Raw genomic sequence first — 23,679 nt, 5'->3', positions numbered from 1 at the left:
GTGTGTGTGGGGGGGGGGGGGGCGGTCCTTTTTATGGGTGGGGAGAGGCTCTTCAAGGACCCGGTGGGGGTGTGCATTCCTCCCGCCTCCCACCCTGTGACCCTCAGCCTCATCTCCCCTCTGCTATCCCCCAACATGGTCAGGTACCTGTATGTGCGCATGCTGTGCAGCCCCGGGGTCTATGGCGTGCCGCTGGACGCGCAGGCCTCTGACCCCAACCTGATGGAGCGGCGGCTGGACCTGGCGCACTCCGCTGCCACGCTGCTGGACCGCCACAACCTGATCAAGTACGATCGGCGCACCGGCAACTTTCAGCCCACCGACCTGGGCAGGTGGGAGGGAAGGGGGGGATTGGGAGGGGGGAAATGGGAGGGAGAGTGATGTTGTGAGTGCATATGGGGAAGGGCTTTGTCACGGGACTGGGTTTGTCATTGCATGAGAGGGTGGTGGGAGGGCAGGTAGGGGAGGTGGTGCGTGGCAACTCCCCTGCCAAGGCCTCAGCCAGAAGCCCTCGATGCATCCCCTTTCACCGTCTCTGACTTCCTTTCCTCTCCCCCCCCCACCTTTATCAGAATCGCGTCGCGGTACTACGTGTCCTACACCACCATTGCCACCTTCAATGAGCACCTGAAGCCCAGCATGACCGAGATCGAGCTGCTGCGCCTCTTTGCGGCGGCCGACGAGTTCAAGTACATGGTGGTGCGGCAGGAGGAGAAGCTGGAGCTGGCCAAGCTTCTGGACCGAGTGCCCATCCCCATCAAGGAGGGCCTGGACGAGCCGGCAGCCAAGATCAACGCCCTGCTCCAGGCCCACGTCAGCCACCTGGCGTTGGAGGGGCTGGCCCTGTCGGCCGACATGGTGCAGGTGGTGGGCAGCGCGGGGCGGCTCATGCGCTGCCTGTACGAGGTGTGCCTGCGCCGCGGCTGGGCGGGGCTGGCGCTGAAGGCGCTGGGCCTGACCAAGGCCGTGGCGGCGCGCATGTGGGGCAGCCAGACCCCGCTGCGCCAGTTCAAGGGGGTGCCCGCCGACATCGTGGCGCGCGTGGAGCGCAAGGAGCTGGCCTGGGAGCGCTGGTACGACCTCTCCTCCCAGGACATTGGCGAGCTGCTGCGCCTGCCCAAGATGGGCAAGTCGGTGCACCGCCTGATCCACCAGTTCCCGCGCTACGAGCTGGCCGCCCAGGTGAACCCCATCAGTCGCTCCCTCCTCCGCGTCGACCTCACCCTCACCGCCGATTTCCAGTGGGACGACGCCCTGCATGGCCCCTCCCAGCAGCTCCTGATCCTGGTGGAGGACTCCGACTCGGGTAACATTGGGAGAGGGGGGGAGGAGGAGGGATGCGCATGCCTTCGAGCTTGTTGGGGCCTCCCCAGTGACGCTGTCCCATCGAGGATCGAGCCAGCATGCACCTCCAATGCCTCTGGCCCACAGTCCCTATACCCTTTGGAAGAAGGGATGTCTGGCCGTACCTGACACCACGTCTCTCGTCCCCCTCCTCCATTGACCGACCCTCACCAAACTCATGACCCCCAAACACGACGACAGAGCACATCCTGCACCACGAGATGTTTGTGCTCAAGAAGGCGGTGGCAGACGAGGACCACCTGATCACCTTCACGCTGCCCATCTCGGAGCCGCTGCCCCCCCAGTACTTCATCCGCGTGGTCTCGGATCGCTGGCTGGGTTGCGAGTCCAGCCTACCCGTCTCCTTCCGCCGCCTCATCCTGCCGGCCAAGTACCCGCCCCCCACCGAGCTGCTGGACCTGGCGCCCCTGCCGGTGACGGCCCTGCGCGACGCCGCCGCCCAGGCTGCGCTCTACCCGCGCCTCACCGCCTTCAACCCAGTGCAGACGCAGTGCTTCGCCGCGCTGCACTCCAGCGACGACAACGTCCTGGTCGCCGCCCCGGCCGGCTCCGGCAAGACGCTGTGCGCGGAGCTGGCCATCCTGCGCATGGCCGCCGTGGCCGCCGGCGGCGGCGACGCCGCGCCGCCGGCACGCTGCGTCTACGTCGCGCCGCGGGAGGACCTGGTGGCCGCGCGCCTGGCCGACTGGGCGCCGCGCTTCGGCGCGCTGGGCCTCAGCGTGGCGCGCCTGGTCGGCGACGGCCCCGCCGACGCCAAGACCCTGGAGCGCAGCAACGTCGTGCTGGCCACGCCCGAGCACTGGGACGCGCTGTCGCGGCGCTGGCGCCAGCGCCGCGCCGTGCAGGCCGTGTCCCTGTACGTATTCGACGAGCTGCACCTGGTGGGCGGCACCGGCGGGCCCGTGCTGGAGGTGGTCGCCTCGCGCGCGCGGTACGTGGGCAGCGTCGCGCCGCGCGCGCCGCGCATCGTGGCGCTGGCCGCCTCGCTGGCCAACGCCGGCGACGTCGGCGACTGGCTGGGCGTGCGCCCCGCCTGCCTCTTCAACTTTCCCCCCTCCGTCAGGCCGGTCCCGCTGGAGGTGCACGTCCAGGGCTTCGAAGTGGCCGACCTGGAGGCGCGCATGGCGGCCATGGCGCGGCCCGCCTACGGCGCGATCGCCGCGCATGCGCCCGGCGCCGCGCCGGCCGTCGTGTTTGTGCCCACGCGGCGCCACGCGCGCCGCGTGGCGCTGGACCTGCTCGCCTTTGCCGCGGCCGACGGCCGGCCCGCCGCCTTCCTGCACGCCGACCGCGCCACGCTGGCGCCGTACCTGGAGCGGGTCAAGGACGCCGCTCTGCGCCACGCGCTGGAGCACGGCGTCGCCTTTGTGCACGAGGCTCAGGCCGAGGACGAACGCGCCGTGGCGCAGACCCTGTTTGACTCCGGCGCCGTGCAGGTGGGTTGGAGTTCGTTGGGGGGGTGGGAAGGAGGGGGTGTTGGAGGGTCGGAAGGGGAGGTTTTAGTGAGCCTGAAAACAGCTTGTCAGGAGTTTTTGGGTTGTTATCTTAACCTTATTCCAGAAAGCAGGGCGGGGAAAAGACTGTCGCAGGTCCATTCACACACATACGCCCGCCCTCCATTCTATTTTACCCCCCTCCCCCCACGCACACACACGCGCGCACATCGATCGATCAAATCAACCTCTGCAGATCCTGGTGGCCACGGCGGCGACGGCCTGGGGCCTGACCTCCGTGGCGCGGCTCGTGGTCATCCAGGGCACGCAGGCGTATGATGCCTCGGGCCAGGGCGCCCGCGACTATGCCGTCACCGACCTGCTTCAGATGCTGGGCAGGGCCAGCCGCCCAGGCATCGATGCCTCCGGCATGTGAGTTGGTCTGTACAAAGGGAGTGGAGGGTAGCGGTGGTGGTTTCGAGGATGATGTGTGTTTGTATGTGTGCGTAGACATGCATGTTGGTTTGGAGCGAAGGGGTGAATTGGGAGAATGTTGAGACGGAGGGCCGCTGGCATGACACCAGGGGCCAGGGACGGTGGTGTGGCGCAGAGCGCACCCACCTGATTGTTTCTCGATTGAGCTCGTCTCCCAAACCTCAAACCCCTCCATGCCCCCCCTTCACACACATCCAGTGCGGTGCTGATGTGCCACGCGCCGCGCAAGGAGTACTACAAGAAGTTCCTGTTCGAGCCGCTGCCCGTGGACTCCCACCTGGACGCCGTCCTGCACGACACCCTGGCGGCGGAGGTGGTGACCCGCACGGTGACCAACAAGCAGGACGCGGTGGACTACCTGACCTGGACGCTATACTACCGGCGCCTGGGCGCCAACCCCAATTACTACGGCATGACCGGGTCCAGCCACCGCCACATCAGCGACCACCTGTCGGACCTGGTGGAGCGCGTGCTGGCCGACCTGGAGGCCTCGCGCGTGATCGCCATCGAGGACGACATGGACCTGGAGCCGCTGAACCTGGGCATGATCGCGGCGCACTACTACGTGGCCTACACCACCATCGAGCTGATGGCGGCCAGCCTGGGGGCCAAGACAAAGCTGGCGGGGCTGGTGGAGGTGCTGGCGGCCGCCTCCGAGTACGACGACGTGCTGGTCCGCCCCGGGGAGGAGCGCGCGATCGAGCGGCTGCTGGCACACGCGCCCCTGGCGCTGGCCGCGCCGCGGTACACCGACCCACACACAAAGGTGGATGCGCTGCTGCAGGCCCACGTCTCGCGTGCGGCGCTGGGCGCCGACCTGGCCGCCGACGCCGCGGCCGCCGAGGCCGCGGCGCCGCGCCTGCTCCAGGCCATGGTGGACGTGCTGTCCTCCTCCGGCTGGCTGGCCCCCGCCCTGGCGGCCATGGAACTGGGCCAGATGCTGACGCAGGCGCGCTGGGCGCGCGACTCGCCCCTGCTCCAGCTCCCGCACTTCACGCCGGAGCTGGTGGAGGCCGCAAAGGCGGCCGGCGTGGAGGGCGTGTTCGACCTCATGGAGATGGAGGACGCAGAGCGCCGCGCGCTGCTCAAGCTGGAGGAGCCGCAGCTGGCGGAGGTGGCGCGCTGGTGCAACCGCTACCCGGACGTCGCCGTGACCTACGAGGTGACTTGTTGATGGTTCTGGCGGGTGGGAGATGATGGTATATCCTGGACAGTGCGTGCAGTCCTCATCTCTGCTTGCCCCACACTCAAGACCATCCCGCAACCCACCCAATGCCACACAGTTGGCGGAGCCTGACGCAATCCGAGCGGGAGAATCCGCGAGTCTGGTGGTGTCCCTGGAGCGAGAGGGCGAGGGCGAAGTGACCCCGGTCATCGCACCACTGTATGTGGATGGGTTGGTGAAGGGAGGGGTGGTATCGAGGGTGGCCTGCTCGCTTCGCGCTGGGGGTGGGCGGGGGCTGCTGCTGTTTTGGTGCGTGGTAATGCTTTTGCTTATGGGATCCAATGCGTGTATCTTGCTCTACAGCCGACCAGCTGTACGAGTAGAAGGGCAGTATTTCAGCTGAAACCTGCCACTCCACCCACCCATTTCCCGCTGTGACTCTGATGATGTCCACTCTGCTGCCCACATTCACAGGTTCCCGGGAAAGAAGGAAGAGGCATGGTGGCTGGTCGTCGGCGACACCTCATCCAACAGCCTGCTGGCCATCAAGCGTGTCGCCCTCCAGGTGCCCAGAGAGAGGGGTTGGTGGAGTTTGGAGTGCCCCGGGCTGGGCCTGAGGCAAACTACGAGACGCCGCATGACCCGCCGCCTCCAAACGTACCTTGTCCAGACCACACCGGCCCTGGTTCTCATCGCTGCCCATCCCTCTCGAGCCACAGAGACAGTCATCCTCCTCCTTCCCCCCCCCTCTTGCAGCGCAAGTCGCGGGTGAAGCTGGAATTCGTCGCGCCGGCCAAGGCGGGCCCGGCCTCGCTCACCCTCTTCTTCATGTGCGACTCGTACCTGGGCTGCGACCAGGAGTTTGGCCTGGACTTTGAGGTGCTGCCTGGCGACGAGGAGGCAGAGGATGCCGGGGAGGAGACCGCCGTCCCCATGGATGACGACAAGTGAAACTGTGATACATAGCACTGCAGTACAGGGCGGTTGATGGGTGAGGATGGAGAATCCCAGCGCGCAAACGAAGCCTGCTCCGTTGCGTCAAGCGCATTGAGGACATGCCGCACCGGACATAGAGACGCAGCGGATACCGTTTTGTTAAATTAAATAACCACTGCAGTGTCTGCATGCGGCTCACTGCATACTTCTGACGCTGCAGCAGGCACAAGGAGCGATCACCTTTGCCGTGAGCCCCCACCCACCCCAGTGTCATGGCGGACTCGCCCACTGGAGATGGAGTTGTGTCCAAAGCGCCAGCCGATTTCTTGAAGAGTATCAGGGGTCAGCGGGTGATCGTCAAGCTGAACTCGGGGGTGGACTATAAAGGTGAGGAAGGTGGTGCACTCCTTTTGGCCTCCCTTCCGAAGCAGCTGGCGAGATGTTCTCAGTCACGGCATCCAACAATATCTGAATCGTATCTTACCTTCCAGGTATCTTGGCTTGCCTGGATGGCTTCATGAACATCGCGATGGAGCAGACAGAGGTCAGCAAGGGCGGTGGACTCGCTGACTTTAGTACGTAATGACTGTCCTTCCAGCCAAGGCTGCAGAAGAGTGCAGCAGGAACATAGCATTGCTCCCAACACCATGCCATGCAGGAGTACGTGAATGGGCAGCTGAAGAACCGATATGGAGACTGCTTCATTCGTGGAAACAATGGTGGGCGGGGGTGGGCAGTGTGGCATCGACTGCCTGAATCGTGCGTCAGCGGCTCTTCCGAACCTTCCCACCACTCCCCGTCATCTGCGCAGTTCTGTACATCAGCCCACTGGCGTAGCCCCGGAGAGGCATGCGTTTGAGCAGCAAACATGACAATGTGTGAATCGCACTGTAAAAGACTGGGAAAACATTGAGGAAGAAGGCTTGTTATGATTCACACCCCCTCCAAGGGTACCAAGGAATGTCAGGCAGGGGGAATGTGTAGGCTCTTCGAGGAGGGGTCCTGCCACGTCAAGTCCAAGGGTGGTGGGTGTGAGTGGGGTTGCACACCGCCCCTTCAAGGAAAGCAAGCCGCTGGATCACCAGTAGTGGTAGAGGGAGTGCGCACGCATCTGGCCCAGCCACTGGAAGCACAGCGCGACAAGCAGGGACAGGAGGACCATCTTCAGCAGCTCCTTGGCCCCGATCCAGCGAGAGTAGTCCAGTGAGGGGCCCAGGGCCGGGACTGCCCCGCCCCACGGCATCGCCGTCGGCTCACTGCTGCTCCCGCCAGGCTGGGAGGTGGGTCGCCACTCTGGCAGCGGCGCGCCGGGGCCGAATCTGCGCAGGAGCAGTGTCGCCATGACGGCGTACGCCTTCCTCATCCCCGCCTCCGACTCCCGCAGGATCTGGCCACGGATGGGACCCCAGACGTTGCCGTGGAATCGGGACTCGGCTGGGACGAGGAAGATCGAAGAGAAGGGGAAGGTCGGGAGTGGGTGCGAGCCTTACCGGTTGCAGGCAGTTGTGCAGGGGGGAAACAGTTGTATGGGACCGCAAACCGAGTCAGCATCTGGACACATGACTCATAAAAAAGAGCCCTCCACCCTCAGCGACCCACCAGTGATTTGCAGACGAGTCTGACCAGAGACCGTCTCGTGCGCCACCCATTGCACGTAGTTGGCAAAGGCGCTGGAAAATGGAACCTGCAGGAGGGGGTAATTGGGTAGGTTGCAAAGAAGACACACGCAATGTAGAAGCTTGCGTGCGACTGGACATTCATCTCGCCACAGCAGCTGTGCACCCCGCGCTCCTCGAATCCTTCTCACCCCTTGACTGATGCAGCGAGTCTGAATGACAAACCCATCCTCCGACCTCGAGACCAGGCACGCCACCTCCGTGTTGATGGACTGCTTTGGGTACGCTCGATTCAGGGGGGTGGTGAAGTCGATCGTGATCTCCGGCCTTCCACCTGTGGGCAGGAGGGGCACGAGCTGAGGCTCTGGCACATCATTGCAACATCCCAGGCAGCTGGGTGACAGCGAATCATGGCATCGCAAGCCCTCCAAAACCTGAGCACTCAACACACACAAAACACACACCTTTCTCCTGCCAGGCAGTGGTGGAGATGCTGTGGTCATTGAGTTCCCTGTGCCAGCGCAAGATGCCGGCTGCATTCCGAGCCCAGAGCTCGTCCCAGACCTGCTCGGGTGTTGCAGCCAGGCTCTGATCCAACAGATCGATGGGCAGTCGCGGGGGTGATGCTTCTGTGCGCACGGACAGGCGCTGCAAGGTTGATTGGAGAGGGGGAAAAGGTTGTTTGGGAATGCTGTGGCCTAACCCGGGAGCCCCAAACAGAACTTGCTTGACCCTCTCCCAACCCGCCCACCTTCAAGGACGTGCGTCTCCGAGATAGCTGTTTCCGACGATGAGCAGACTGCGCGAGGTGCCAGATCAAGGTCAGGCCTCCGATGGCGAGGACGGGGAGCGCCACCTCAGGTCGCAGGAGCCTCGAGGGGCGACGACCACCTCCCACACGAACGGCTGTCGCTCCAGGCATGCTCTGGACAGAAACTTCCGCGTTCAAGGTGACTTTCGCGAGTGGCTACAAATTTGCTCACGATGAGAATGGCTTTGGTCCCATGTTGCCCGCGCTCGGGTCTATCGTCCAACAGCTCTGGCCTACACACGAGCTCACAGCTCGAGCTACTTGGCGTAGAATTCCAGAACCTGTCCAAGCATGCAGTCTTGCTTATACATGCGTTGGATAGGGAACTATTAGTCGATCACCCGCGATGGCGCGCCCTGGGTGAGATCTGTCATATCCCGGCGTGCTAGGTTCACAGCAGCAGTCAAATTCACACAGGACGAGTGCCTTGCTTCAAACACCCCGCCACGCCTGGTGTGCGGCAGTTACGGCGCAATCCCAGTCATTCCCACCATCAACCACTCCCAGCACCATGTCGAAGGCATACTTCTTGGGCGTCACCAGGTACTTGGAGTGGACTGTGTGCGGGGGGCATGGAAGATCCTCTGAAACGGGTTTGGACGCCCTCGTCCGCCCATGCCGTGTCCACGTCCACGACAGTGTCCAGCACAACACCCCGTCCAGCTCTGGCCCTCCCCACACCGCAAACCCACCCGACGGGCTCCAGCTGTCGTCCCCTCCAAGGCCCATGTGCGCGGCATCCAGGTGCACATGCGTGAAGCCAGAGGCCTGTGGGCAGGCGTGGGCGTGGGTCGCAGAGGTTGGCGCTCCAGCACGCTATCAGACCTCTGTCCCTTTTCTTACCAGGCCTAGTGGGCATCACTGCCTTGGCGCCTGTGTCTTCAACCCTGGAGCTTGACCCAGCACCGCCGCCGTGCCCCTTTCTAGCCCCACGCAGAGCATGCCCGGCAGGCGCACCTCCAGCTCATGGTCGTGCCGTGCCTTCTCAAAGCTCTCCAGGCTGTAGGGGCTCACGCTCATCTGCAGGGGCGTCCTCTCCGCAGGGCTGAAGGCCAAGAGGCCGGCCTTGGCATCGTTGACCAGCACCATCCAGCGCACATCCGCGCGGCCCCCACTCTCGCCTGGGCGAGGGCGGAGGGTGCATGCGTCACGAGGAGCGCGAGCCAGTGCGGCCTGCCAGTGCCAGGGTCGGATGGGCCCACACCCGGGACAGCACGCTCAACAGTTCCCCCAAGCGCCTCACTCGGGAAGATGTAGGGCGTGTGCAGTTTCCTGATGTCGTCCTCGCGCCACGCCGCCAGCCTCCCCGAGGCCAGGCGGTCGGGGTAGCACTCGTGGGGACCCAGGCCGTACCACATCGGCGCACGGAACTGCGACGGGACGCCGAAGCGCACGCCCACCCGAGCCAGCGACCTTGCATGGGCGGGTGGAGGGGGCGAATGGTGGCATGAAAAGCCTTGGATGAAGCCCGGGGGCCCAGGTGCGGGGTGGCATGCCGTGGCAAACCATGGTGGATGGCCCCCTCAAATCTCACGCAACACACCCAGCGCCACCCACCCTTTCCCATCGGGCACCCCCGGGAGCGCCGACGTGGCGTCCACCTCCCAGGCCATGCTGAGCTGGCGCCTGGCGGCGTCCAGCCGGTACTCCACCGTCACCGGGATGCGCGCAGCGCCTGGCGGCTGGGTGGGGAGGGGGCCCGCGGCCTCCTTGCTCGCTTCGGAGAGCCAGTGCGTGCCGCCAGTCTGTGCGAGGAGGTGGCGGTCTTGGCTCTGACGCTGCAGGATCGTAGCAGCATGCACAAGAAGATCCCCATATGTCAGCGTAGAAGAGGCTGCCGGCCAGGCGCTGAACCCGCATGTGCCGCCTCAAGCCCCGATCCAACTTGCCACACGTCCCATGCACCTCCCCTGTACCTCCCCCGCAAAAACCCCGCCGCGCACCTCCCCGACGCCGACCCCCTCCACAATCACGCCTTCTTCCTCCTCCCCCGCCTGGGCAGGGCGTGGCACCAGGACGAATGTGACACGCACGTGCGAGGCGTCAGCCTCGTCGGCCGCCACGACCACAGAGCCGGGCTCGGGGCGCAGGCGGTCCAGCCCCGCCAGCCGCCACCGCGCCGCGTGGCTGGTGCCGCCGGACCCGCCGCGGTCGTTGTCCGTGGGCGCGCGGTACAGGCACAGCACGACCGGGGCGGCCAGCAGCTCGCCCAGGACCGGGTCGCAGAACGAGACCAGGGCGCCGGTGTCGGGGCAGACGCGGAAGGTGGGGCCGGCGCGCGCCTCCTCGCCCTCCTCGCCCTCCTCCCCCTCCTCGCTCTTGACTGGAGGGGGCACCTTGGCCTTGGGCGCCGCGGCCTGCGGCGGCTTGGGGGCCTTTGTTGCCAGCCAGGCTGCATAGGGCTTGGCCCAGTCGGAGAGGGGGATCTGGTCGTGCTGCAGCGTGTGGCCCTGCAAGGGAAAGAAACGGCGGCCACATGCGCGTCAGCGAGAAGCCAGGCAGCAGCAGCACCGCTCCGCACAACAGCTTGACCCATGCAGACCAGAGCTGGCGCTGCAAGGAGGACAGCGTGGCCCCCCCTATCCATGCCCCTCAGCATGACTCCCATGCCACATAAGGAGCACCCACCGCTTCGGCCCACAGAGTGGGCTTGGTCAGGTAGGTCTCCACGTTGACGATGTCGTCTGGGCCTGCGCTTCTCGGGTCGATGCCACCCAGGCACCCGAAATCCATGTCTATGTACTCCGCCTCCTCGGAGTCCATGACCCTGGTGGGCCCCAGCTCACCGTCTGTCAGCACCTTGATGCCCTCTGCACACAGATTGAAGAGAGGGTGAGCATGTCACCAGCCTGCGCCCGCTCAGGCAGGGGGCACGCGCCGCCTGCTGCAGCACCCCAGCCCCCAGTCCTCGTCAGCGCAGGCTCACCTGCTCTCTGCAGGGTCACCTTCATGGCTGTCTCGCACGTGTACCCAAAGGGCGTGGTACTCACCACCTCGACCGCCATGTGCTTGGAGGTGGCCGGGCAGGCCGTGATGCGAAGGGGCCGCTGCAGGAACTTGAACTCCCAGGCGCAGGGGTGGGGTTCTCGGTCCGGCCACACGATGCCGTTCAGGCAGAACTGGGGGTGGGGTGGGGGGCAGCGCGGGGGGAGGGGTGAGGTGGGGTAGGCAGCGCCGAGCGGCCCCACCCAGGGGATTGGGCGCCGGGACGTTGGGAGAGTGTCTGCAGGCCACCAGCGGGGGACCAGCCAGCACCAGCTTGCCTGTGCGTCGTGGCGGGTCTCCCCAAAGTCCCCCCCATACGCCCAGTACTGCAGCTCGGCGCCGCCCTCGGTGCCAGCCTTGACCAGGGCCTGGTCGGCCCAATCCCACACGAACCCGCCCTCCACGCCCTCCACGCCGTCAAAGGCGCGCCAGTACTCGGCCACGTTGCCGGAGCTGTTGCCCATGGCGTGGGCGTACTCGCAGAGGATGACGGGGCGGGGGTCGTCGGCATTCCCGGCCAGCTCCTCCGCCTGGTGCACACGGGCATACATGGGGCAGATGATGTCGGTGGCGGGGGTGCGGCTGCCTCCGCCCTCGTAGTGGGTCTGGGTTGGGTGAGGCGGTGGTGGGAGAGAAAGGGTGATTGGGATGTCAGAGGGGGAAGGGACGCAGGTGGCGCAAAGGACCGCTCAGCCTCCTGAGGATGCCCCGCTCGACTCTCGATCGGCTCAGGTACCCAAGCACCTTCCTTGATGCATCATCACGAGGCCATGACTCACTAGGCGCGATGGGTCTCGGGCCCGCAGGTACCCGGCCATGGCGAGGTGGGCCGCGCCGTAGCCAGCCTCGTTCCCCAGACTCCACATGATGATGGCCGGGTGGTTCTTGTCGCGCTCGTACATCCTCACGCCGCGGTCTGCAGGCAATGGGTACGGGGAGGCCTGAGCCTCGAGGTGTGGGGTTCGAGCAGCTTCGTGCGCAGGGGCTGCCCTTGGGCAACTGGACGGGAATGAAGAAGACTGTGCGCATGAACGCCGGTCCTGCAGTCCGCTGCACCTGGACTCTGAGACCCAGGGCCCCACCCCGCATGCGGCAGCAGGTCTGTCCTTGCATCTCGTGACGCGCAGCAGGCAGCTACGCATTCCTCTGGCCTTTCACGGGTCCCAGCCTACCGCTCACCCACGACTGCGGCGAGCCAGGCGGGCGCGGCGGTGGGGTTGAGCTCCGGCTTGGACAGCGTGGCGTCGAAGCCGTGCGTCTCCACGTTGGCCTCGTCCACGACGTAGAGACCAATGAGCGCGCAGACCTCGTACCAGGCGTCCTCGTTGGGGTAGTGGGAGCAGCGCACGGCGTTGAAGTTCAAGCGCTTCATCAGCCGCGCGTCCTCCAGCATGGACGCAAAGCTCACGGTCCGGCCGGTGCGGTCGTTGTGCTCGTGCCGGTTCACGCCTGTGCAGATGGGGTACGGAGGAGGGGCGGAGTTGGGAGGCGTTGCGGGGGTCGTGTGAGGGGTGGCGTGGCCTCTCGACACGAATCCAGCTGCAGCGAGTACGCCCGGTCCTCGCGCGTCAGCCTCTGGGGATTCACACAGGCCTCTGGGCACCCCTTCTCCGGCATGCGCATCGGACCACGGCTCCTACTCTCGGCTCAAAGTGCCCACACCGACCTCGGATCAGGATGGGCCAGCCATTGTGCACCAGCTTCTTGTTCCTCACGGAAGTCGTACGGAAGCCGACCTGGCACGCCTCGTGCTCCAGTGCGCTGCCCCTGGCGTCCACCAGCGACAGGGTCAGGAGGTAGAGGTGCGGGCGGTCGGCGGACCAGAGCTGCGCGGGCCGGCCCGCTCCGTGCAGGATCATGGCGTCCATGGAGAACTGCGAGGATTTGGAATGGAAGGGTGGGAAATGGGTGTCCAGGGCTCGAAGAGCGGGGTCCCGACGAAGCACAGCCCCTCCCACCGCGCTCCTGACTCTGCCTCCCCTTTGAGCATGGGGAAAGTTCTTGCAGTCATCCGCTGGAACACTGCAGCCACACACCACCGCCGACCTTGGCGCGCGCTCCGCGGCCAGTCCGGCCCCTGGCCTCTGCCTGGTTCCGGGCGGTCCACAGGGGTGTCAGGCCTGCCTCCGCCATGTGCACGGGGCTCTGGTCATAGACGGCAGTCAGGGAGGTGTCCCCCCGGACCAGGGCATCCGTGTCCTGCCGGTAGAGGCGCGCGATCATAGACAAGAACTCCAGCGGGCCGGACTGGTCGTCCACTTCCACATCCACCTGAACCTCCAACCTGGTGGCCGGGAGCGAGGCGGGGGAGGGTAGGCGGCGCTGAGGCTGACGAGGCAAGTGCGGTTGGACTCGGGATGCTGAGGCCACTCAATGGGCTCTGGAACCCACAATCCAACGCGCAGCACCTGGCATCGGTCAGCTTGGCCTTGTCGTCAAAGGTGAGAGGGGTCTGGACCGCGAAGTCAGTGATATGGGTAGCGGGCTTGTGCAGGACATACACGCTCCTGGGAGGACAGGGTGGGCGAGGGAGCGTGCGAGGCAGGTCGGACAGCTGGTCGTCTCAGCGATTCCTGACGCCCGACGCTGTTCATCCATGGTGAGGAGACGGTGACCGTCTTTCGGTGCAGGGATGCAGCTGCATGCAGGGCCGACATCACATGGAAACGTCTGGCGCCTCTCGCGTGCCGGTACCTGTGCAGGCCCGGCAGTCTCCACATGTCTTGGTCCTCCAAGTAGCTCCCGTCGCTCCACTTCATCACCTGCGCTAGCGCACCGGGTTCGGGACGGTGGGCGCCAGCCCCCACGAACACACATTTACCACTGCACACCCCCTTTCCTCATACCCATCGGCCATGAGACGCCCTCTGCCAGCTCCAACACCCCCCAGAGTCTCTCAGACCAACGACACAGCCAGCCTGCCTGCAGCACCAGGACGTTGGTGCCGCCCCCGGGCGGCAGCAGGGCGCAAGAGACCTCAAACTCCGCAGGCAGGCGGCTGTCCTGGCTGTAGCCGATGCACCGGCCGTTGAGCCAGACGTACACCGCAGAGTCCGCGCTTTCCACCACCAGGAAGGAGCGCGTGCCGCCCTGGGGCTGGACGCTCGGGAATTCGCGGCGGTACACGCCCGTGGGATTGGTCTCTGGCACGAATGGCGGGTTGATGGGGAAGGGGTAGTCGAAGTTGAGATACTGAGGCGACCCATGGCCCTGCAGCTCCCAACTCCCGGGCACGGCGATCTGTGAGTTGAAGAGGGACAAAGGGATTCTCCCATGAGGCACAGCGCGGCGGTGTGCATGGTGGTCACGCCTGGCTCCTGACCGACGAACTGAGGTCATCTCCGAAATGAGCTCACAGCTATCACAAATGGCATACCCTTTCCCCCTCCTCACACACACACAAGGCCCAACAGGGGGCAGCACAGCTGATTGGCTCCGATCTCACCTGTGCCCATCCCTGGGATGGGGTAGCCATTCCCATGAGCACCTCCCTGGGCACATCCTCGGGCTTTGCATACAGTTGGAAGGCCCAGTCGCTTCCATTCAAAGGCTGAAGCCTGGTGCTGGTCTCCTTGCCGTCCCGAAGAGTGTAAGCTCGCAGAGCCTCAGCTGGGGCGGCGTAGGATCGTAACTTGACATGGGCTTCGCGCTTGTTGATACCGAAGACTCCAGGGGTCTCCCAGTCCCGAGCGACCGGCACCACGCTCGGAGGCGGCATCGAGCCCAACTCAGACCGGACAACAACTAGACTTCGGTATTCAAACTCGAATCAGCGAGACCAGCTGGCGGATTGGTTACCCGAGACAGGAAGAGGGTCAGATCGTGCATGAACATCCCCCACGGGTATCGGAAGGCATGTCCCGAGGGTTTTCCCACCCAACTCTGGAATTCAAATCGCAGCTCGTCTCTCACTTACAGGGGTGTGCTACGTAAAGTGCAGAAGCCTGATGCACAAATGGTGTGTAGGGTTTGTCCAGCAAGATCATACGCAGTGTCAAGAACAAGGTGTGGTAAGGACAAGGGAGCAGGCAGCCTCGCAGCTGTGTGCTAAAACTTTCAGGGAACAGAGCAAATACAAAGCGACCATCGCATAGTACCTATACTCAAGAGTGACACAGAGCAGGGACACAATGGCCCGGCCGCTTGCATCCACTGAAATCCAGACAAAGGGGAGCAATGAAAGCAACATCAACCAAATAAATGTAGGATGCCCATAGTTGGGTGGCGGAGGATGAAGGGTGTTTCACCTTCAGGGAGGAGGAGTGAAGAGGACCTGCGCATGCAAGGTGGTGGGGGTCCCCTTAGGGGGACCAGGCGTCCCGGCGAGTGAGTCTTGGGGTGCTGCAGACAAAGAGGAGGGAGGGCCGTTCCCGATGTGAAGCGCCAGCAGGAAGGTGAGGGGCGCGGGGTGGGGGTGGCGTGAGGAACGGGAGGGCCCCGGGGTTGAGATGCATTGGTGTCTGTTGTGAATAAAATCCGGGGATGTTGTCTGGGGAGGGGTTTGTTCAGAGGAGGAGCGCCTTGCGGGCTTTGGTGGGAGACCTCGGCGGCTGGCTCGAGCTGTAAGTGGAGGTAGTCTCCAGGAGGGTGGCGTCCAGTGCCTGTGGGGAGCATGGAGTGGAAAACATGAGGGAGTCGGGGTGGCTGGCCGGGTTTCATTGTGCTCGCTGTGGCATCCATGGAAGCGCTCGGCACGGATCAGGGGTGTGAATACTAAAGGGCACCTGGAGCCACATGCCCCCCATCCCCACCGGCATGCTGTTCACAAATCACCTTGGCGGATGAAATGACATTCACGGCCTGGCGGTTGTCATTGACAAACGATCCTCCAGCAGATTGAACCAGCGCAGTTGAACCCTCAGCTGTCGCAGTGGTGGCACCGTTGGCAAACTTGTCCTCCACGTTGTTGGACAGGTCGATGGCGGAAGAAACCTGCGGGGGGGATGTCGGGGCGAAGACTCGCGTGAGGGGGTGGTGCACGTCGGCCTCCTCAGGCCTGCTGGGATTTCTCCGGAAACCCTATCCGCCACACATAACACGGCGCACCTTGCTTCCGGGACCGAGAGCGGCCGCGGACCCGGAGGCAGAGACCTGGCTGTTCCCTGCGGTGTGTACGGATTTTCGTGGTTCACGCCGCACGGCACCCTTTCTTATCCGAGTCATGAGGGGAAAATGAACGTCGGCAGGGAGTCACTCCCCCGCACGCCAGCCCGTATCGACGCACCAGTGCTCGGTAACCCAGCCACGGTAGAATTCGAGCCGTCCCCGCTAGCCTGGGCCGAAACAGAAACGGTCCCCTGGAGGGAGCGCCCCGATGCACTGACAGGCCTGTATGGGTGCGACGAAGAGCAGCAAGGTGAGAGGGTGGGGTGGGGAGGGCACAATGATCTCTCAAGCGCAACAAGTCGCACATGGGAGCAGATTCCTCATATCGGCAGAGGTCTGTGCACGCACCTGGCTCGCACATTCTCGTGTAGGGTCGCGAATGCGAGACCCCATACCAAAACCATGAGCGTCATGTTGCTGGAGAACTGCATGGTCTTCACTGGTGAATGGGAACGACGCACCGGACGAAGAAATGGCGGGGGGGGGGGGTTGAGAATGAGTGCCGACAAGGGGGCCGCGTATTCTTGAGTATTTCTTATCAACGTCTCGTCCAAGGCTGTCTGACATGGATGAACCCCCCTCCGCGAGACAGTCTGGACGTACTGGGGCTGCGACCAGTAAGGTGGTGCCGCACGGGTGGGGCCCGCACAGACATTGTCCTTGCGTCTAAAATTGGCTCCATTCCAGTCCCTTCGTGGGAATTAAATACCCAGATTCTCCTCCGTACTCCCATTGTCGTCGGATGGGTCGAGATTGGCAGACCGCAAGAATTCGACACACCCTCTCGGAGTACGTGACCGGATCGTGCCCCCGGAAAGACGGCGCGCGAACGCTCTTCTAAAAAATCTGAGACGAGAGGGCCAGAGTTCAGCCTCAACACCGACCGCGATGATTCCGGCAGCCATGCGGTCTTGGGCTTTGAGGTATTCGCCGAGACTATTTGTGAAAAATTTGCTGACGCCGACAGTCTTCAGCACCGGAGATTCGGTGGTGGGTCCCATTGGGGTCCGCGGTCACTCCGCCTTCCGGCCAAAGATCACACTTCTGTGCATGATCGACATCTCCGGCATGTCGAGCAAAGATCCGAACCGGCGGAGCCAGGGCCGCAAACTCCTCGTGGGGGGCCACGCTCTGGTGTTTCCGGTGGGACGATGTTCAGCCGACATTCAGGGTGCCTTCCGGCCCCGGGGCCGCTCCCCTCCCTTGGACCTCGACTTATCAAATCACATGCTAAAACAAGGGGGCGCAACGTTTGTGGATTTGAAAGTGGAAATGAGGTGGGAGGATGCACCATGTGATTTCGAACAATTGGAGTAGTGATACATTCTAACAAAGAGTGAGGTAGGAGCAGGGCCCCAACAGGTTCATTCACGCCACCCTACCAGTTGGCTCCGGCATCAGCTGCATGTGCCGCCTGAGAGGCCTCCAGCGCAGAGAAGCGACGCATCATTAATTCATACAGGAAATACATGCCCCCTATGGAGGGGGCAGCCTGCAAGTAGGCATGGGACATGATGTGAGGAGGTGGGTTGGTCACAGGCACGGAGGATGACAGGGAGCATCCAAAGCCGGTGTCCCCAGCGGCGCCCGTCCCGTATCTGCAGTGCATGAAGGACCCCGCAGAAGTACAAGCAGTAGATATGCCAGCAAACGTAATATGCCTGCCCATGGGCTGTGTGCTGAGATTCTGACTTCCCAAACAAGAAAGCATGCCTTCGCTGAACTCCTGCACCTGATGCCACTGTCGCCTGCAGGGCAACATCCCCCAGTGTACAAGCTGGGGCCCGGACCCACCTTGAGATACCCCGGCAGAGCGGCCACGTAGAACGCCCCGGTGCCCTCCTTCCTTGCTATGCACCGGGCGCAGTGCAGGGCGCCCCTGTACAGGACCGGCCTGCCTGGTACCCCCTGTGCGTGAGGCAGCGGGCCGAGACGGGTGAGCGATTGCAGGGGGACGTCTGAATCGCACGGCCGCAGCCCTGCCATGCTCTTGGTGGCAATCTGTCCTCCTGAGCCTCCCCTCATTCCACCTCCATGGGGACCGTCCAACTCCAAGCCCACCTGGGCCTGGAGCCTGCGCCTCACCACCTCCATGGGCATGGTCAGCGTCATGACGGTGGCCGCCGACGCCGCGCCCAGAAGGCCCCTGACCTGGGGAGAAGCGTCCGACCCTTGCAACTTGCGCCAGAGCCTGCAGCGCCGGGCGGGAGGTGGGGGGCGGGGGAGGGTGGCAGCGCGCGGTTGACGTGCGTACGCGAGTGTGTGGTGCCCGGACCGGGGCACGACCATCACTCCACCGGATCGGGCGGTGCCCACGCCCCTCCACATAAACCACCTGGTGTACGCCTCGTACAGGGTGAACCCTAGGGCCGAGCCCAGGCTGTCGCTGAAGAGTGTGGCCCCAAACCCGCGGTAGAGGCCCCCCAGGCCCTGGGTGCGGGCGATGCCAACTCCGGCCTGCCAGAGGTTGCCAGGCACGCCCCCCGCCACGCTCATCATCTGCGGGGGAGTGCATGGGGTTGGTGTGTGTGTATCAGTGGCTGACCTGCCTGCAGACGATCCCAGGGTGCCAGGCAGGGCACTCTCGTGCGAGAGTGGGGAGACATGGGGATCATGACCCCCTCACACGACGAGAAGGGTGCCAAGAACGACAGCCACACAGTGTCTCAACATTGGGCCTGAAGGTAAGGTCGCAGGTCCGGCAAGTGGGCCGCCCTGCCCCTGAACCTAGACCAAAAGCTCCACGCACAGTGGCAGGCGCTCTCACCGTGCGCGTGGCTTCCAGCGGGTATGTGACGAGGGTCGCGGCGGCGCCCCCCGCCGCCCCCGCCGCCAGTCGCTCGGGGGTGGTGAGGCCGCCCTCCCGCGCCGCCGCAGGCCCCGGTCCCGCGCCGCGTCGTGCGGCCAGCGTGTCGCGCAGACCGTGGTAGACTGCGAACTGCACGGCGGAGGCGGGCGCGATCTTGGCCAGCGTGGCGGCGTGGCCGCGGTACATGGCGGGCAGGCCGCCCTCAGCCCAGGCGGCGCGCAGCGCGGCCAGCGCGCCGGGCGCGGCACCCGCGGCCGGGGCCATGAGCATGCAGGACACGCGCTCAAGCGGGGCCACCAAGGTCTTGGTGGCCGCACCCGCCAGGCCGCCCGCCAGGAACTGCGCCGCGCCGCGCGCAGCTCGCGGCAGGCCGCGCCGGGGGCGGGTGCGGCGGCGGGGGGCGAGACGGGGGAGGGGAATGTGGGGGAAGGGGTTGCGGGGGAGGGGCGGGGCCATGCCTGGCAGGGCGGCCACGGCCAGGCTGGCAAGGGCAGCCGAGGTGGCCAGGGGACGCAGCTCGAAGTCCCAGACTGTCGCGGTGAGGTGGTTGCGTGGGAGTGGAGCGGAGAAGTGTGTCGGCGGCTCTGTCTCGGACTCTTGTGTGCTCCGTGGAGGGGGTGCCGCACTCAGCCCCCATTTCAAACCGACGCACCTTCTGTGGTAATACATGGTTTGCGGTCTTCCACCGGGCGAAGCGGCCCTGCAGCTAATTTACCAGCCATTACGACTTAAAAGTGTCACAGATTGGTGCTCGTGCTTTTAGGGCTGCTCAATGCCTTAACGGCCGAAAGACCCCGTCGGGCATCCCGACGCGGTGAATGTCGCCCGTGGTCTGCGAGCAGCCGGGGCGCTGGCGGTCCCTATACTGTATGCAATTAGCATAAACATCACAATAGTGTGTCTCAAAAGGTCCGGAAAGGGATGGCATCGGAATCGGAATCATGCTGTGCATCCCCCGCACGAACGAAACGAACCCTAACGTGCTTATTTCCCGCGCAGGACTCCCACCCAAGTATGGGCCCTCGGAATAGTCCAACGGGTGTTACCCACGGCGGACTCAAGAAGGCCTGTGATACGCTGATCCACTCCGAAACATTATTTGAGGCTCGGAAGGTTGCGAACTCTGGTCCACGTCCTTGCTTGGCTATTTCCCTGAAGGTGTCCCTTAGTACGAGGTGTATCCCGGGATCCCTCACCATTTCACACCAATGTCCCGGACGGTCGACACCGCTGCCTCCATAGGCTATGGTACGGAGCTTCACAACACGTTTGGAGGATGTAACGTGTGCTAGCCTTGGTTTTCAGAGGGTCAGCGAGCTCTGTCATGAGGCGTACTCAGGTGGCGCATATCTCCGACCTCCCTGGCGCATTCACCTTGCAGACAAGCTAGGAGACGCAAGCACGCAGACTGCCGATAACGGCAGCCTGAAACACATTACAATGAAGATGGAGAAACCCGAACTCTGCTGCAAAGGGGGCGAGCTGGCTTCGGACATGTCGGAAGCTTGGGAGGATTGCCACTGCCTCTGCACGATATGGCTCGGCGCATCAGTGGGTGAGCTGGACGGCCGCGACGGAGCACACGCATTCCGACTGTGGGGACTTGACTTGATGGTTGAGGCTACAATGTGATGTTGCCGACCCAGTGCACCTTTCCCTCCTGGCTGCCAGTGCCAAGTATACTGAGCACATCCGCTGGACACACTCGTGTCTTCTTCGTTGCGCAATCACCACCATTACCTTTCCCCTGAAATGCAGGCACACTCTTGATATCCATGTATGGCTGCAGCGTGGGGATGGTGTCGGGCTTCCTGGGCGTCCTGGGCTTCAGCATCTTCCAGACCCCCCACCGCCCATACCGGCCCGCCGGGGCCTTGGGCACCACTTCAACGCTCGCTGCATGCACTGCAATTCTGGCCAGCATCATCACAGGGCTCTGCCTAGGCTATCTGGTGGTGTCACGGAAGATGTGCGTGGGGTGCTCGTGGTCGTGCAAGGCGTATGAGGGGATGGGATTCAGTGGTTGGGTTTTGAGCCGCTGGGGCAAATGGTATTGCTTTGGTCTGGGCCTTTGCTCATATCGACAATTGCTTTACCTGAACAACAGGGTAGCTTACTCATTACACTGCATTTGCGCAGGTGCAATCGCTCTATCGACCAGTGTGACATCCTTGAGGAGGCCCTCATGTTCAATACCTTCTGGTTCGGCTTCTTTGCATGCATCTCCATGGCTGTATTCAGGGAGACGCACGCTCTGGCGGATGCCCTTTCGATGGAGGAGACCGAGCTTCCAGAGACCAGCGTCAGACCACGAGCAGAAACAGCCTAAAACAGGCCGCAGCACTGGGAGTTGCCGCCAATCTGCATGGGATTGCAACCGTCGCTTCCTCGCATACTCAGAGTGCCTACTCTTAGCTTTGCCCTTCCGTAACAATGCACAGCCAGAACTGTACATCATACCTGTAAAGCCGGGCGGGGAAGAGTTTGTTTCCTCTCGGAGGTGGGAGGAATGGCCATGATAATCTTGTTGATCAGGGTCGGCCAGAGCCACATGCGGGGGTCCCGGCGGGAAGTGGCGTGTGACGCCATGAGGCTGGGCGCCCGAACACCGCACACAACTGCTCCCGACATAGTGCTGTTGGGCCCGCACTCATTCAAATCAAGAGGGCATGTACAGATTGACTGTGACTAGGAAAGCTGCGCAGTGCTTCCTGGGATCACTGACCCTGGGTACAGGTGAGGGCAGCCCCTTCGGAGACGAGTGCATGGGTGCGATGTGCGCAGAATTGCATATTTATTCTAGCTGCATTGACCAGAGTCGATCTCTGAGAGGCTGCATGTAGGTTTCTTACCGTGTATAGTGCTTACTGCCCGTCCTCAACTTGACCGGGTGGAGCATGTACAATCTGTGAGGGACAGAGCCCTTTTCTCATTATTCCATATGTTGAAATCGAGTTCATCAGATCCCTGTGCTCCATCGCTGCAGTGCCATCGCTTCACCTCAGCGCTCGGAGCGTCTTCAGCCCTGCAGTTATCAGGCCGCACCTCAGACCTCAGAGGTCCCTTGCACCTCCCCTCTGCGCCTTCTCCACAGCCACGGCCACGCCAGTCGCCATGGCAGCCACTGATAAGCCCGTGGAGAAGTTCCGCAAGGTGAGTTGATTGGCAGAATACGAGTTGTGCCAATATGGCCTCCCACATATTGTTCTTGCCAACCCTGTGTGCATTCTTGTCCTTCCACACCCCCCAGGACTACAAGCCGAGCCCCTACCTCATCTCCACTGTCCATCTTGACTTTCAACTGAACGAGGAAAGCACCCTCGTCCAGTCCAAGCTGCGAATTGTGCCAAACCATGCTGAGTCCAGTCCGGTCTCCCTATTCCTGAATGGTCAGTTGGCGTGCAGGTTGGATGTCCTAGTGTCTGGGTCCAGGACCTTGAATGGCAGGATCCTGGCGTATCTTCGAAATGTCTGCAAGGCCGCTGCATGCTCTGACCTCTCTTATCATTCCCATGTCTCCCTGCAGGCCATGCTGATGTTGTGCTCGAGAGCATCAGGGTCAATGGGGCTGATCTGGAGGCTTCGCACTATGCTGCTGATGCACAGGGCCTGACCATCAAGTCCGGACTTCCTTCGGGTAGGGTGTGGGAGTTCGTTGAGATCAGTGCTAGTGTCAGAGTGTGGTCTGGTGATGTCAAACCTGTAGGTGCATGGTTTGGCGACCCTTACGCGCATATCGTGAGAACCAATAATTGCAGGAAGGATTCCACGGCTCGCCCCTCTTCACTGCTTTGCAGGCGAGTGGGACCTGGAGATTGCCACTCGCATCAAGCCTCAGGAGAACACCTCCTTGGAGGGATTGTATCGCAGTGGAGGAATGTTCTGCTCACAGGTGTTGTGGGACTTTGGGGATTCCAAAGCAGGGTGATGGTGGGCATGCAGGCCATGTCTGCTGGGCAGTGTCAGCAGTGCAGCAGTTCCTCTTATAGTTTCCATCCAGCTTGGGTCCCGCGGCTCGCCCCCTTGCAGTGTGAGGCGGAGGGTTTCCGGCACATCACCTACTTTCTGGATCGCCCGGACGTCATGGCCAAGTGCGTTGTGGGGGATGAGTCTGCCTTTGGAGATGGCTGAGGATGGCTGCACAAGTCACCCACATCTGGATGTGGAAAACCTAGTACATGCTGGGCAAGGGTGCATGGTGCATTGGGCATCTGCCACCCATGGACGGCAAGACGCCAGTCAGATGGGGGTGCCGATCATGCAGCACACTCGTTCCCCTGGTCCATCACAAGGTACACGAGCCGCATCGAGGCCGACAAGGCCAAGTATCCCGTTCTGCTGTCAAATGGGAACCTGGTGGACCAGGGGGATCTGGAGGGCGGCAGGTGACCGCTGGGTTTGGGCAGTGTTGGTCCCAGGGGCGTGGGTGCTGAAATGATATGCAGGGTGTGATTCAGGGGCACACCTGCGCTGTTGCCCTGCGCCACTGGCTCCTTCTTGCCCTGCTGGCTCTCGATTGAACGCAATCCAACAATGCCCCCCCCTTTCCCCCTTTCCTCCCCCCCACCCAGGCACTTCACTGTGTGGGAGGATCCGTTTGTGAAGCCCTGCTACCTCTTCGCCCTGGTGGCCGGAGACCTGGCAGTGCAGGAGGACACCTTCCGCACCATGAGTGGGAAGGACGTCGCACTCCGCATCTACACAGACGTGAGTGGAAGGTGCAGGTGCCATGCCCCTGTGCCCCCTGAGGAGCGTGCAGGGGGTCGGTCCTGGGTCGCAACTCCCGAGCCTTGCTCCAGATCGCCTCAGCAAGCCTATCTCTCACCCCCCCCCCTTTTCCACCCTCGGCAGGCACACAACACCAGCAAGGTGGCCTTTGCCATGCAGTCCCTTAAGCGCGCCATGAAGTGGGCGCCTGGGACGCTGAATTGTTCTCGGTTGTGGGGGAGTGTGTGCGG

General features: G+C 63.2%; 7 protein-coding genes across 7 annotated transcripts in view; 4 read left to right on the top strand and 3 right to left on the bottom strand.

Annotated features, from left to right (window-relative positions):
- The window catches only part of F751_0443 (U5 small nuclear ribonucleoprotein 200 kDa helicase), a gene marked incomplete at both ends in the record, with an annotated part of 10,340 nt that extends 4,931 nt beyond the window's left edge, over nt 1–5,409 (top strand). The window contains 9 exons of the mRNA XM_011397627.1: nt 144–332; nt 573–1,306; nt 1,546–2,801; nt 3,055–3,230; nt 3,492–4,059; nt 4,162–4,455; nt 4,577–4,689; nt 4,933–5,023; nt 5,215–5,409. Of these exons, the coding sequence (XP_011395929.1) occupies nt 144–332; nt 573–1,306; nt 1,546–2,801; nt 3,055–3,230; nt 3,492–4,059; nt 4,162–4,455; nt 4,577–4,689; nt 4,933–5,023; nt 5,215–5,409 (3,616 nt within the window). The remainder of the gene's footprint in view (nt 1–143; nt 333–572; nt 1,307–1,545; nt 2,802–3,054; nt 3,231–3,491; nt 4,060–4,161; nt 4,456–4,576; nt 4,690–4,932; nt 5,024–5,214) is intronic.
- Nucleotides 5,410–5,666: 257 nt separating this feature from the next.
- F751_0442 (U6 snRNA-associated Sm-like protein LSm6) lies at nt 5,667–6,253 on the top strand (the record flags this gene model as incomplete). The annotated part of the gene is made up of 3 exons (XM_011397626.1): nt 5,667–5,781; nt 5,886–5,938; nt 6,053–6,253. The coding sequence occupies 3 exons, from the start codon at nt 5,667–5,669 to the stop codon at nt 6,251–6,253; spliced, it is 369 nt and encodes a 122-aa protein (XP_011395928.1).
- A 219-nt stretch (nt 6,254–6,472) lies between these two features.
- On the bottom strand, nt 6,473–14,524 carry F751_0441 (Beta-galactosidase; the record flags this gene model as incomplete). Its single annotated transcript, XM_011397625.1, has 22 exons — nt 6,473–6,828; nt 7,018–7,078; nt 7,202–7,344; nt 7,475–7,658; nt 8,320–8,378; nt 8,514–8,589; nt 8,779–8,942; nt 9,065–9,234; nt 9,379–9,566; nt 9,765–10,025; nt 10,158–10,271; nt 10,450–10,631; nt 10,748–10,883; nt 11,067–11,411; nt 11,586–11,722; nt 11,986–12,255; nt 12,473–12,680; nt 12,853–13,090; nt 13,215–13,313; nt 13,501–13,568; nt 13,738–14,046; nt 14,294–14,524. 22 exons carry the CDS (start codon nt 14,522–14,524, stop codon nt 6,473–6,475), a joined length of 3,999 nt encoding a protein of 1,332 aa, XP_011395927.1.
- Nucleotides 14,525–15,311: 787 nt separating this feature from the next.
- Nucleotides 15,312–15,969, bottom strand: F751_0440 (hypothetical protein; the record flags this gene model as incomplete). The annotated part of the gene is made up of 3 exons (XM_011397624.1): nt 15,312–15,407; nt 15,580–15,738; nt 15,853–15,969. The coding sequence occupies 3 exons, from the start codon at nt 15,967–15,969 to the stop codon at nt 15,312–15,314; spliced, it is 372 nt and encodes a 123-aa protein (XP_011395926.1).
- Nucleotides 15,970–17,290: 1,321 nt separating this feature from the next.
- Nucleotides 17,291–18,907, bottom strand: F751_0439 (Mitochondrial substrate carrier family protein B; the record flags this gene model as incomplete). Its single annotated transcript, XM_011397623.1, has 5 exons — nt 17,291–17,404; nt 17,707–17,820; nt 17,974–18,103; nt 18,248–18,411; nt 18,845–18,907. 5 exons carry the CDS (start codon nt 18,905–18,907, stop codon nt 17,291–17,293), a joined length of 585 nt encoding a protein of 194 aa, XP_011395925.1.
- Nucleotides 18,908–20,496: 1,589 nt separating this feature from the next.
- On the top strand, nt 20,497–21,050 carry F751_0438 (hypothetical protein; the record flags this gene model as incomplete). Its single annotated transcript, XM_011397622.1, has 2 exons — nt 20,497–20,690; nt 20,861–21,050. The coding sequence occupies 2 exons, from the start codon at nt 20,497–20,499 to the stop codon at nt 21,048–21,050; spliced, it is 384 nt and encodes a 127-aa protein (XP_011395924.1).
- A 785-nt stretch (nt 21,051–21,835) lies between these two features.
- The window catches only part of F751_0437 (Aminopeptidase N), a gene marked incomplete at both ends in the record, with an annotated part of 5,347 nt that continues 3,503 nt past the window's right edge, over nt 21,836–23,679 (top strand). Inside the window, 8 exons of the mRNA XM_011397621.1 lie at nt 21,836–21,874; nt 21,972–22,110; nt 22,248–22,358; nt 22,519–22,613; nt 22,751–22,812; nt 23,014–23,106; nt 23,293–23,428; nt 23,573–23,628. Of these exons, the coding sequence (XP_011395923.1) occupies nt 21,836–21,874; nt 21,972–22,110; nt 22,248–22,358; nt 22,519–22,613; nt 22,751–22,812; nt 23,014–23,106; nt 23,293–23,428; nt 23,573–23,628 (731 nt within the window). The remainder of the gene's footprint in view (nt 21,875–21,971; nt 22,111–22,247; nt 22,359–22,518; nt 22,614–22,750; nt 22,813–23,013; nt 23,107–23,292; nt 23,429–23,572; nt 23,629–23,679) is intronic.

Source organism: Auxenochlorella protothecoides (assembly GCF_000733215.1).
Source record: "Auxenochlorella protothecoides strain 0710 unplaced genomic scaffold scaffold106, whole genome shotgun sequence".
In the NCBI taxonomy this organism is placed as follows: Eukaryota; Viridiplantae; Chlorophyta; class Trebouxiophyceae; order Chlorellales; family Chlorellaceae; genus Auxenochlorella; species Auxenochlorella protothecoides.
The sequence above is the reverse complement of the archived record's forward strand: the minus strand, read 5'-3'. Positions and strand labels throughout refer to the sequence as shown.